The 12,494-nt window shown below is 54.7% G+C and overlaps 1 protein-coding gene across 1 annotated transcript; it reads right to left on the bottom strand.

The window, feature by feature from the left end:
• Positions 1–3,975: 3,975 nt before the first annotated feature.
• On the bottom strand, positions 3,976–8,827 carry MARCKSL1 (MARCKS like 1). Its single transcript, XM_069622472.1, has 2 exons — positions 8,619–8,827; positions 3,976–5,294 (listed from the first exon to the last, which is right to left on the bottom strand). The coding sequence occupies exons 1-2, from the start codon at positions 8,700–8,702 to the stop codon at positions 4,707–4,709; spliced, it is 672 nt and encodes a 223-aa protein (XP_069478573.1). The 5' UTR covers positions 8,703–8,827; the 3' UTR covers positions 3,976–4,706.
• Between the last annotated feature and the right edge of the window lie 3,667 nt (positions 8,828–12,494).

Genomic DNA, 12,494 nt, shown 5'->3' with positions numbered 1-12,494 from the left:
GGAGTCCCTCCACTCAGGCGGTTCTCCCATCCCTTCAGGTATGTTGGAGCCCACGCAACTGCGACCCTTGACAGTACAAATCCCCAACACCACGCAGAACCCTACCAAGCAAGCATTGGCAAAGCCAACAGGTGTGTGTAAGCAGTAGGCATTTTCCAGGCACTGCTATAAGCTGCCCAGGTACTCTGCTCATTTTCCTGCCATTCATTAATGGCAAGTGCCCCCCTCCTGTCTACACGTGGGCAGCTAGCCTAGACCTCCCAGTAGACCCCTGCACCCTGGGCTTCTTTTGTGCGATAATCGACTTTATTTCCAAAGCCTCATAGGAAAATGGTTCAACATGAACATGCAGAATGAGGCTACAGTTCCAGGGCCCCCGGCCACCTCCTGCACGTGCGCCTGCCCCGCTGGTAGACACATCAGCGTTTAAATGTCCAGTACGCTGGGAGTTACTAGGCATGGTAAGAAAGTTTACAGTAGCAATCCATGCTTACAGCCCACCATCACCCTCGTGCTTGTCACTCATCACTAGCGCCTATAGAAGCAGTGCGTACACCGCCTCCCCTCCCCCCAAGGACACCTGATGCAAAGTCTGATAGATGGAAAGGAATTCTGCGAGGTGTGGTTGGCTCCCAACAGTCACCGCTGCCGCAAGCTGTGGACATCACGAAGAGTACTTCCTGGGGAGGGGGACGGCTATCCTCAGTAAGTCAGAGGAGACATACAAAGGGGTGTTGGGGTGAATTTATTGAATGCAATGAAGGGGCTAGGGTCTGGACCTCACAACTACAGCATGCCAGTACCTCAGCCAAGGAGGTAAACGAGAGGCCATTCTAGCGCCCCCCTACACCGCCCCCAACCCTTACATTGCACGCATTCCTGCTGTGCCATCACTGGCTAGCTACTGGCCCCGAGCACCCCTGCGGTGGGCTCCTGAGAGTCAGGATAAGTGCTCGTAGCTTCATGCTCAGTCCCAATAGGACTGCACAGGGTCACAAACATCACCTTTCAGAAAAGCCCATGTGCCACAAGACCACTACGCTGGTGAGTCAAAAAGCAAGTTTTAATATTAGGATCAGAATGGCAAATTAGTCCGTGTGCCATCTACGACGCTTGGTTTATTTGCGGTCGTTATTCTAAGTTCCTTTAGACGAAGGAGCTGTTCTTTGCTATAGAAAAGATACTTTCCGTGCCTTTGGGGATAGCAAAGTAGCACCCCCGAACCAGAGTGCACGTGGTCCTAGGTGACCAGGGAGCGCCGACGTGCGCCCCTGGAGAGAGCCCTACAAGCAAACCCAGTACAGGTCTCTATGGGGGTCCACAGTCCCCATAGCACCATCCCACGAATGAAATCTGCTCCAGGCAAGGCAGGCACAGCTCGTGCCCGAACACCTCTTCCCACCAGGAGACGGGACTGGACATGAATGAGCGATACACACTAGGATTGGTCCAATGTATCGGATACGCCCCAATAGAACCCCCAAAGTCAAAGCATGCCTTCAAGGCACCAGCTGCCTCCGGAATCACACGTGGCTGAACGGGCCATTCTAGGCTAGAACCAGGCGCTATAGAGCTCACAGCAAGTGGCCACCCCCACCAGACAGCAGTAGCTACCCCTGCCTGGAAAGGACCAGCATGACAACACTACCAGACTGGAAAGGAAAACCAAGCAGTACTTGCCTGGCGGTAGTTCCACGTGAACCCCTAGGCTGTCCCACCAAGCTCGCCTGCAGCAACTCCAAGCCCCGAGAGTCAACAATCGCCCTACATTCAACGTAGGGTAATCAGCGGACACCCGCCCCCACCAAGCACAGTCTAGTTGCCGCGAACGCGAAGCACAATCCACTACTCCACAGCTAGCCTGGAGTCGGGGTGCCCAACGCCCACTCTATCGAAGGGTAAATCTCCAGCACAAGGCAAGGGGGCCGTGAAACAAGCCCTTAGTTGCCCTAACGCCCAAGAGCTGCTCCATGCTCGACACCCAGGTCTGAGACAGGAGAGCCTCCCAACACTACCCCCACACAACAGCACCATCACACCGCCAGCAGCCTTCCACAGACCGACTAAGCCCAGAAAGTACACTGGTTCCACACACTAGCAGGCTGCACAGTACCTTAAGTGGCTGCTCACGAAACACTGCATGCCCGACCAAAAGTAACCAAGCCACCCTGAGCTAAACCCACATAAGTAATACCCAACCAGGACTGCCAGGCCGAGGGCAACAGCCACCACGAGCTACACCATGCAGTAATAGACCAAACCAGGACTGCCAGGCCGAGGGCAACAGCCACACCATGCATTAATAGACCCAACCAGGACTGCCAGGCCGAGGGCAACAGCCACCGCGAGCTACACCATGCAGTAATAGACCAAACCTGGACCGCCAGGCCGAGGGCAACAGCCACCGGGAGCTACACCATGCATCAATAGACCCAACCAGGACTGCCAGGCCGAGGCCAACAGCCACCGCGAGCTACACCATGCAGTAATAGACCAAACCTGGACCGCCAGGCCGAGGGCAACAGCCACCGGGAGCTACACCATGCATTAATAGACCCAACCAGGACTGCCAGGCCGAGGGCAACAGCCACCGCGAGCTACACCATGCAGTAATAGACCAAACCTGGACCGCCAGGCCGAGGGCAACAGCCACCGGGAGCTACACCATGCATCAATAGACCCAACCAGGACTGCCAGGCCGAGGCCAACAGCCACCGCGAGCTACACCATGCATTGATAGACCAAACCAGGACTCGGCCGGCCCGAGGGAACACCATTCTTCCTGGACCATCATTCCACACCACATCTGTCCAGCATTAAAAGGCCACCAGGTTCCACACCCATCGGGCAGCCATTTGCTAGAGCCCAACACTGCCAGATGCCTCAATACTAGACGCCATGGGACGTTTCATTAGATGGGTCTGGAAATCGAGGTGCTGGACGCAGAGGCCAAACTCAAATGGCTCGAGTAGGGTCGGGATCTGTAAAACAAGGGGGTAAGTTAACTCTCAGAAGGAAAGGGGAGCTGTGATGTGTGAGGCTGTGTGTTTTTTTCGTTAAGCCCCTCTGAAACTCCTAACTAAACAACCATACCTCTACAGCACAACAGAATTGCAGGCACTTAACGAAAAAAACCACACAGCCTCTCACACCAGCACATCACAGCTCCTCTTCCTTCTGAGAGCTAACTTATCCCCTTGTTTTACAAAGCCACTAGAGCACCAAGGAAGTTGCACCTGTGCATGGTATTGGAGCCAACACCTGAAGGATTAGAGCAAGCTTGATAACCAAAAAGCATCCGTAGCGGTGGGTAGGATTGGTGCTGTCTGTCACACATGGGTGTGTAATAGTCAACCCGTTTTCAACAAGCAGCAAAAGCATTGAGCAAGGCTGCACCAAGTCAGCCAGCACTATATATTCCATTTCGTTTTACTGGGCCCAGCAGATACTCTACTAAGACTACATATTGGCGAGGAGATGTTACTGATCGGTTGATCACTGCCACCCCCATAACTGCGACGGGCAAAAATGCCAACTTGTTTAAACCCCCTTTACAGCACACATATGCAGGGGGGAAAGACTGCCTGCAGCCCCCCCATATTACAATTAGATCATATACCCCCGCCACATATATATGTGGTGTAAGGAGAGTCAGTATTTTGGCTGTCGCAATTATGAGGGCAACAATTTGGGCCATTGCCTTATAAGAGGGAGAGTGGAGGCAGATAAACTTGCCCCTTACTGCAAATGGCCACAGTAAGTGACAAAACAACAAAATGTGCCTGGGTGGCCAAATGGCACCATCATTTGAAGTGTACTTATGGTGACCTAGATCAACCCACCGTCACATTAGGAAGGGCACACCAAGCAAGCACCTCGCCCTGCAGACACAGCTTGAGCACATAAAGGGCGGGGGAGGGGGGTGTAGGAAGTGTAACGGACATTTCTACATTCATATAAAGTGACCCATATTGCTTCAGTGAAAAGAGGTAAACATTTAATTTCTTTAAAATGTAACAGTTAGAAAACAATAGAACAAAAAATAAGTGGCCATTAAAAAAGTATTTACAAACACCTTCATAATTCACAGCTTGAATTCTCCCCCATAATAAAAGTAAAGCAGTGGACAGAGATAATCACCCGAAGCCAATAACAGACAATTATCAATGAAACCAGGTCAGCTTTTCATAACCACAACAATTGAAAAAGATGAAAGATGGGGGAATGTAAGTTGAGCCCCGGTGCCTGCGGTCCACACAAGTCCTGCTGGTGAGGGTGGGAGTGTTCGTTATGGCCGCATGGCAACACTGTCCTCCAACAAGGCGATCCATCCTCTGGGTTGCAAGAGCCCCCACCCCTCCCTGGTAAAATAAAGCATACAGTGGGCAGTAGTGATTGGTGTGGAGTGCTCGTGGGCTCCCAAAAGGCCACTCCCAGTGATTAAGTCTGTGCGGGGGTGGATGAGCTAGGCTCCACCAGGAGAGGTCACTTGTGTTGGGCGCCAAGGAGAGTGTCTTGACGGTTCATAGTGAGGGTAGAGGAAATCCTTGGTCTTCACCACAGGGCAAGGGGGGGTGCAGTAGGTCCAGAGGATCTTTTCTAAGTCCAGCATCTGAAGGGGGGGAATAGAAGTGTTCTGGGGCAGAGGGGCTCGTGGTGAGCTTCCAGGTGCGCCAGTGCATGTCCAGAGACCCCAGCCCGTGTTACTAGGGTGCCGGAGCAGCCACCTCTTCCACTTGAGGTTCTACAGGTGGGTGCTCTTCTGGCTCAGCCGGCTTCTCAGCCTGCACTTCCTTCTCCTCAGGTTCTGGAGGGCTTTCAGGATTCTCTGGTGCTGACTGAGCCTCTTCCTCTGGCTCAGGGGTGGCACTGGGTTCCTTGCTCTCTGGAGAAGCAGCTGGTGTCTTGGCGTCATCGGGGACAGCTGCAGGCTCCTTCGCCTCCTCTGGAGCTGCAGCCACAGTAGCTGCAGGCTCTTCGGCTACCTTGGCTTCCTCCGGGGCAGCTTCTGCATCGCTGACCACCTTCTCAGCTGCAGGGGTCTCTTTCTTCACCCTGCGGAAAGAGATGCCACCCAGCTTGAAGGGCTTCTTGAAGGAGAAGCGCTTTTTCTTCTTGGCGGCTTCCTTGGCTGGAGCAGCCTCTCCTCCCTCTGGCGCGGGCTCTATGGCATCCCCTGAACCCACTTCAGCCTTGGCATCTGCTGCTGGCTCTGCAGAGCCATTATCAATGGCTGCTCCGTCGCCATCAGCTTTAGGGGACAAGTCACCGTTTGACTTCACATGTCCGTTCTCCTGAAAAGCAAGAACAAAAACACGTCAGAGGTGGTACCAAGTGCCAACACACTATTCTGAACAGAGTCAAGACAGAAGCCACAAGAACTGCGATTCAAACCCAAGGATGCGGCTTGGCCAGGATAATGCAACGACCACTGGCCAATATACATGTATGGGGCAACACATTAGCCAGCGGTTCTTAAACTCCACGGTAGGAGTGTTTAGATGCAAAAACAACCTTTAAAAAAAGCACTTGAGCTAATGAGTAAAACAATGCTCATGGGTAATGGCCCCAGTACAAAATAATTCCCGCCAAGGCTAGACTCACAGTACAAATCAAGTCCCGACATGTGGACAGGACCCACGACAGAAGGTGTGCACCCCATCACCAAAAGGGCACCCAGAAGTCCACAAGGACTGCATAAACCCTAGCACGAGACACTCATTCTATTTTGTGCAGATCCCAAAGACGCTGCAAAAGCCCCTCAGACCACACCAACAAGGAAACTCGGGGATCAATCTGACATTCCAGTGGAATTTTCAGCACCATGTGGACTGCAGACAAGGGTCACGCAGTCCTCCACGCGTAGACCACTAAAAACCCCAGCATACCATGGAATAGCTGAACCCTCAGCTGCACTCAACACAACTTGAAGAGCAGGGTCCTGTCCTCTAGCTCAGACCCACCCACTACACCATGCAGCAATCTGAAACCTCGAGCTCAGATCCAGCAAGCTATAGAAACGGGGTTCTTTACAATACTGCTAAGCACCACTGCGGCCGCGGCCCCTGGCACACCAACAGCAGCGCCTACACCCAGCTGAGAGCACTCCCAGCCCCAAACCCAACAGCAAGCAGGACCACCCTAGCTGAGCTGAGAGCACTCCTAGCCCCAACAGCCAGCAGGACCATCCCAGCTCACCCGCCCCGGTGGAGGCGGGGGCGGTGCGACTGGCTACACCCAGCTGAGAGCACCCCTAGCCCCAAACCCAACAGCAAGCAGGACCATCCTAGCTCACCCGCTCTTGGGGGAGGGGCTACACCCAGCTGAGAGCACCCCTAGCCCCAAACCCAGCAGCAAGCAGGACCACCCTAGCTGAGAGCATCCCTAGCCCCAAACCCAGCAGCAAGCAGGACCACCCTAGCTGAGAGCATCCCTAGCCCCAAACCCAGCAGCAAGCAGTACCATCGTAGCTCACCCGCCCTGGGGGGGCCTACACCCAGCTGAGAGCACTCCTAGCCCCAAACCCAGCAGCAAGCAGTACCATCCTAGCTCACCCGCCCTGGGAGGGCCTACACCCAGCTGAGAGCACTCCCAGCCCCAAACCCAGCAGGACCATCCCAGCTCACCCGCCCCGGTGGAGGCGGGGGCGGTGCGACTGGCTACACCCAGCTGAGAGCACCCCTAGCCCCAAACCCAACAGCAAGCAGGACCATCCTAGCTCACCCGCTCTTGGGGGAGGGGCTACACCCAGCTGAGAGCACCCCTAGCCCCAAACCCAGCAGCAAGCAGGACCACCCTAGCTGAGAGCATCCCTAGCCCCAAACCCAGCAGCAAGCAGGACCACCCTAGCTGAGAGCATCCCTAGCCCCAAACCCAGCAGCAAGCAGTACCATCGTAGCTCACCCGCCCTGGGGGGGCCTACACCCAGCTGAGAGCACTCCTAGCCCCAAACCCAGCAGCAAGCAGTACCATCCTAGCTCACCCGCCCTGGGAGGGCCTACACCCAGCTGAGAGCTCTCCCAGCCCCAAACCCAGCAGCACCATCCTAGCTCACCCGCCCTGGGGGGGCCTACACCCAGCTGAGAGCACTCCCAGCCCCAAACCCAGCAGCAAGCAGGACCATCCTAGCTCACCCGCCCTGGGGGGGCCTACACCCAGCTGAGAGCTCTCCTAGCCCCAAACCCAGCAGCAAGCAGGACCATCCTTGCAGCAAGGGGGCGCTCTAGTCCACTAAACCCAGCAGCAGCCCCCCCTCCATTTTGTGAGGGGGGCACTGCCCCTCCCCTCAGAGCCGAGGCAGAGCATCTGCGCTCCAGATGAGGCGGCCCCTCCCCGACGCGCTACGGCTGTGGGACACTGCCCCCCCCACCATACATAGGCGGTTTTGGGGGTTGGGGTGTGCGGCGACTTCCAGAGGGGGAGTCGTGGGGTAAAGATGGCCGCCTTTAAAAACTCGGGGGGGGGGGGCAAAGGGCGTTGGCCCGCCTCGCGCTTTACTTCAGGCTTTTTCCTCCATGTGGGGGTGGGGGCCTCTGGGTTCAGAAACTGGACCAGCCAATGGTTGCCGCAAAGCGTGCCAGGGGCACCCCGCCAATCCCAGGGTGCGTTCACCCACCAATCCCAGCGGTGCCCCGGGCAGAGCGCGCGGCCCCCCACCAATCCCAGGGTGCGTTCACCCACCAATCCCAGCGGTGCCCCGGGCAGAGCGCGCGGCCCCCCACCAATCCCCAGCGGTGCCCCGGACAGAGCGCGCGGCCCCCCACCAATCCCCAGCGGTGCCCCGGGCAGAGCGCGCGGCCCCCCACCAATCCCAGGTGAGACCCGGACAGCTCGCGACGTCCGTCAATCCAAGCGGTGATCTGGTCAGCGCACGGACACCCCCCTCCCCCACTAATGGTAACCCGCGCGAACCCCACCCACCGCATTTCTGTGAACACTAGCGCGCCCCCCCATCCCAAGGCTCCCCCATCGCATGGTTCCCAGGCAAAAAGCGCGCGGCCCCCCCAACCAATCCCATAGGTCCTCCGGCACAGCTCGTGCCCCCCACCCCCACCAATCGAAGGGGTCCCCCAGTCAACGAGCTCGCGGCCCCCCACCAATCGGATGGGTCCCCCAGGCAACGAGCTCGCGTCCCCCCACCAATCGGATGGGTCCTCTGGCCAGAGCGCGCGGCCCCCCACCAATCGAAGGGGTCCCCCAGGCAACGAGCTCGCGGCCCCCCACCAATCGGATGGGTCCTCCGGCCAGAGCGCGCGGCCCCCCACCAATCCTCGCCGCGCTTTCGGCCTCTAGGAGGCGCGCGCGTCCCGCACACACTGAGGAGGAACAAAGAACCGCTGGGACTGAGCGCGGCGTGAGGGAAGCTCGAGGCGGGGGACGGGCGCCGGCAACAGATGAGGCAGCGCTGGAGCGTCGAAGGGGCCCGGCCCCTGGGAAGTGATGGGGGCCCTGGAGCCAGGGCGCGGCCGCCCGCCTTTCCGCCGCCAGGAGGCGGGGGCGCGGAGTGAGCGCGCGCGCGGCCGTGTGAGGAGAAGCGGGGCTGGATGTCGGCGCGGCCCGGAGCTTGCCCCCTCCCGGACCCTTCCCTCTGTCCCCTATCCCGGGCGCTGGCCCCTCACCTCGCCGCTCTTGGCCTCGGCGGCGCTCTCCACGCCCTTCAGGACGCAGGCGTTGTCCGCGCTCTTGGAGTCGCTGCTGCCCATCGTGGATGCCGGGGTAGAGCGCGCGGTACAGGGCGGCCGGTCTCGGGGGTGAGGGGCGTAGGCTGGCGGGCGGCTGGAGGGTCTCTCTCGCTGCTTCTCTCGCAAAAGCCGTGCAGAGTCTGCGCTCAACAGGGCGGGGCCCGGCTTTAAAAGGCGGCGCGCGGGCATTTAAAGGGCTGGCCAATCAGAGCCCCGTGCGGGCCCGGGGGGCGGGGCGTGCGGGCCCGGGGGGCGGGGCGTGCGGGGCCGGGGCGTGCGGGGCCGGGGGCGGGGCTTGCGCCAGCAGCGGCAGCAGCAGGGAGCGTGCAGAGAGGCAGTGCTGCCGCGTCCAGACCTCATGCAGCCGTGCAGTGCAACTCCCCCTAATTGGGGGGGGGGGGGGGGGCACAGATCCAGGCTGCGACTGCCGGGAGCGTTGCATGCCCAACAGGCTGCTCCCCCTAATGGCTTGACATTATAATTCACCAAGCACAAATCAGTTCAGCAAGCAGAAGGGAATTACGTCATCGCAGCACACCCCAAAAAGAGTGGGAAGGAGGAGGCGTGCAATAGAGCAGCACCAGTAGACTCCTGTCACCCTCCCACGACGCTTGTGACCAGTGCCGAGTGTTGGGCAGTCTGTGGCACTGGCCTGTGCATGGGGACACTGGTCCTTTGAAGGGACGCGGGGTGTCTGTGGGGTCTTCATCGGTAACGGGTGAGGGCACTAAAGGTTCTGAGTAGGAGGGCCATGCAGCAGGCGAGTGTGAACATTTTAAAACTGCAAAGCAGTGAAGGAACTTTGCTGAAAAGGTTGGGGGATGGGGGTGACATTTAAACCAAAGGGGCCCCTAGCAAATGAGTGGGACAAAATAGTGTACCCCAAAAGTTGAAGGGGGCAAACACCACTGTCCTACCCTAAAATCTCACCCATGCTGCAAAGCATGACTTCTCTGCAGCCCCACCTTTCCTCAGCGGTGACTGGGCCTTGGGCCTGCCCTTCATGCAATCACTGTAAAAGCTGCCACAAGTTACTGTGTGTTTATCTTACAATCAAAAGCTGCCCCCGCCCAGTATCGCGGTGAGAGTGGTAGGCGTGCCACGGAGAAATAGGACTGCTCTTGCAAACACTGCCATGTTCACATAGAAACGGTTGAATAAATCAGCAATATTTACTCCAGTATGTGGGAGTTTCTTATCCAATCACACAGCCTGCATTTTAAGGGCTAAATGAATGCACTCGCTGCAGATGTCTGCCTGTGGCCTGAACTTGGCACAGCTCATCCGTCAGCAGCCGTGGACGTTTTCCATCTCATGAGAATGCCTATGTCATGAAAAGCGCCTTGACGTATTAATAAAAGGACCCTTGACTCCGGTTAAAATAGCTGTTATAGAACTATGCGTCCACAACAACTTATCTTCCACTGCTGGCAATGTCAGTGTTTTTAGCACCTGTTACCACCAAATCTTCTAACACGAGATTACCAAACACCTCTTGAAGATCTAGTTGTCCTCAGAGATCAACTTTTAGCAGACTCAGTGATAGTCTCCACGGCAAATGATCATCTTAACCTCTGGATCATCGGCCTCTGCTCCTCCAGTTAAATAAAGCGAAAGAACGGATCAGGTTGGCAAGAATATCTGCAACACTAGTGCTCTAGCAAGGGCGGAAAAGCCCTGCTCAGGACTCTCTGACCAATACAACTGGATTTTGTGGCTATGTTTGAGCGTTCTGTGCAACATCTTCCTTCGAATAAACAACAGAAAGTGTGTTGATCTCTTGCCAGAGAGACATGTTTTCTCTAATCATAAAGTCATCGGCGGGCCTGGAATATTTGTCTTCAAAAGTGGTAGCAGACCCTTTCATCAAGATGTTTATATCTTCCCTCACTGGTCTGAGATAATACCGGATTTGCTGCTGCTCTCAGGGAATGTATTATTTGACACCCAAACTGATGAGGAAATAACCAGGATGAAGACTTGAGTCGGACTCTGCTAGATCTGTAAGAGTTGCGAGAGAAGCAAACTGTCTTCAAAACGGACATACATCGGATATGTTTATAACACAAGGATATTGCAGTGGTCAAGCACCTTAATGCTGTCATCAAATATATTCCCAGGTATCGAGGTTTCCTGCAGGAAGTAGACCTTCCACTCTCACAGTGCCCCAGTAGGAAATGCAAATGACACATCCATGCCTCAATGGTCGTCTTCTTTCTCTCCCAACATGAAGCACTGAGTGGGGGAACTATTTTGGTTCATGTTCAAATGTGGAGAGACATGATCACTCACCGATGCTTGGGTGCTAGGATTTAAAAAGAACAGATATACACTTAATTTTCAAGATTTTCCACCACTGGTTCCTCTGGTAATGCTTATATGTGTTCTCTCCTGGTTTAGCGGGTGTTAATCCTCTAAGAAAAGGAGCAGTCAAATGGATGTTTAATCGATCAAAGGAAAGAGACTTCAATTTATACTTCAGCTGTTTCAATGGCATTGACCTGATCAAAGGGAAGAAACTTCAACTTATACTTCAGCTGTTTCAATGACATTGACCTGATCGAAGGTAAGAGACTTCAACATAAAATTCAACTGTTTCAATGACATTGACCTGACTGAAGGGAAGAGACTTCAACTTATACTTCATCTGTTTCAATGGCATTGACCTTTACCGAAGGGAAGAGACTTCCACTTATACTACAGCTGTTTCAATGACATTAACTGGATCGAAGGGAACAGACTTAAACTTATACTTCAGCTGTTTCAATGGCATTGACCTGACCGAAGGGAAGATACTTTACTACCATATATTTCATAGTTAGTACGAGTAACGAGACTTACTTTCACACAGCAATACAGTCACCGCATAGGAAGCGCCTCGGATATTGAGAATGAAACAAAGCTGAGTCCCACACAACATTTGCTCCAGCTGTTCACTGAGCTTTACTCTCATGACAATTTGTCACAGCACCCGTCCCAGTCCTGATAATATGGGCTGCTGTTTTGGTCTTGGCCATTCCTTACCTACTTTCGATCAGAATATAAATGCACACATACCTCTCACTACTTCTCAACTTAGACTACGGTCTTCCAAAGGATGTTTCTCCTCAAAGCCCTCCAAAGCCATACCAATCGCGGTAGGTGCTATACTAATGCCAAATAACATCATACTGACTCTTGGCAAAGGGTCTTTGCTGTGTTTCTTATATTCTGTAAACCTTGTGGATCAATCGTTGATACTTACGGTAGGTGTGGGGTTGGTGTTTCTGAAATTAAATACAAAAACGACATGCCATATCTAGAAAATCCATGCCTTGACAAGTCTCAAGGCTTCGCCTCAGCTGCCATGAGGTTTTCACTTCTTGACTTAGGAACAGCCACCTTGGCAGACCTTTATCCCCCTAGTCCCTAGGTGATCTACCTCAACATTGGCTCTTCAGTGACTGTGACCCACTGCATGATGTGCACACACCTGTCATTCGAGTCGAGATGTGCATGTGTTTGCATATACCTGGATATAGCCTGGGCTGTGAACAGGTATGCAGCAGAGGTATAGCCAGGATTGTCTTAACAAGTGGAGCCTGAAGCAAATGTAGTTGGTCTGACATCAACTTCCAGAACACCAGTGGTCCAGGGATGAATATCCGGATGAATATCGGTTTCTAAACCATCAATCAGCCTCACACCTCTAGAACACCAGAAGGGATCCAAACAGATTGGAAACACAAGCAAATTATAAACCTCCTTGTCCGGAATGTCAGGCTTATCTCTGCAAGGTTTGGGATCGTTGGTTAGTTGCAAGAAAGCAAAAAT

The sequence above is a fragment of the Ambystoma mexicanum genome, chromosome 11 (assembly GCF_040938575.1).
Source record: "Ambystoma mexicanum isolate Mex_15411 chromosome 11, UKY_AmexF1_1, whole genome shotgun sequence".
NCBI classification, from domain to species: Eukaryota; Metazoa; Chordata; class Amphibia; order Caudata; family Ambystomatidae; genus Ambystoma; species Ambystoma mexicanum.
This window is presented reverse-complemented; position numbering and strand designations above follow the sequence as displayed.

Coding starts and splice junctions, on each gene's coding strand:
- MARCKSL1 (XM_069622472.1), bottom strand. CDS start 8,702: ATGGGCAGCAGCGACTCCAAGAGCGCGGACAACGCCTGCGTCCTGAAG. Junction 5,295..8,618: donor CCGAGGCCAAGAGCGGCGAG/GTGAGGGGCCAG, acceptor CTTGCTTTTCAG/GAGAACGGACATGTGAAGTC.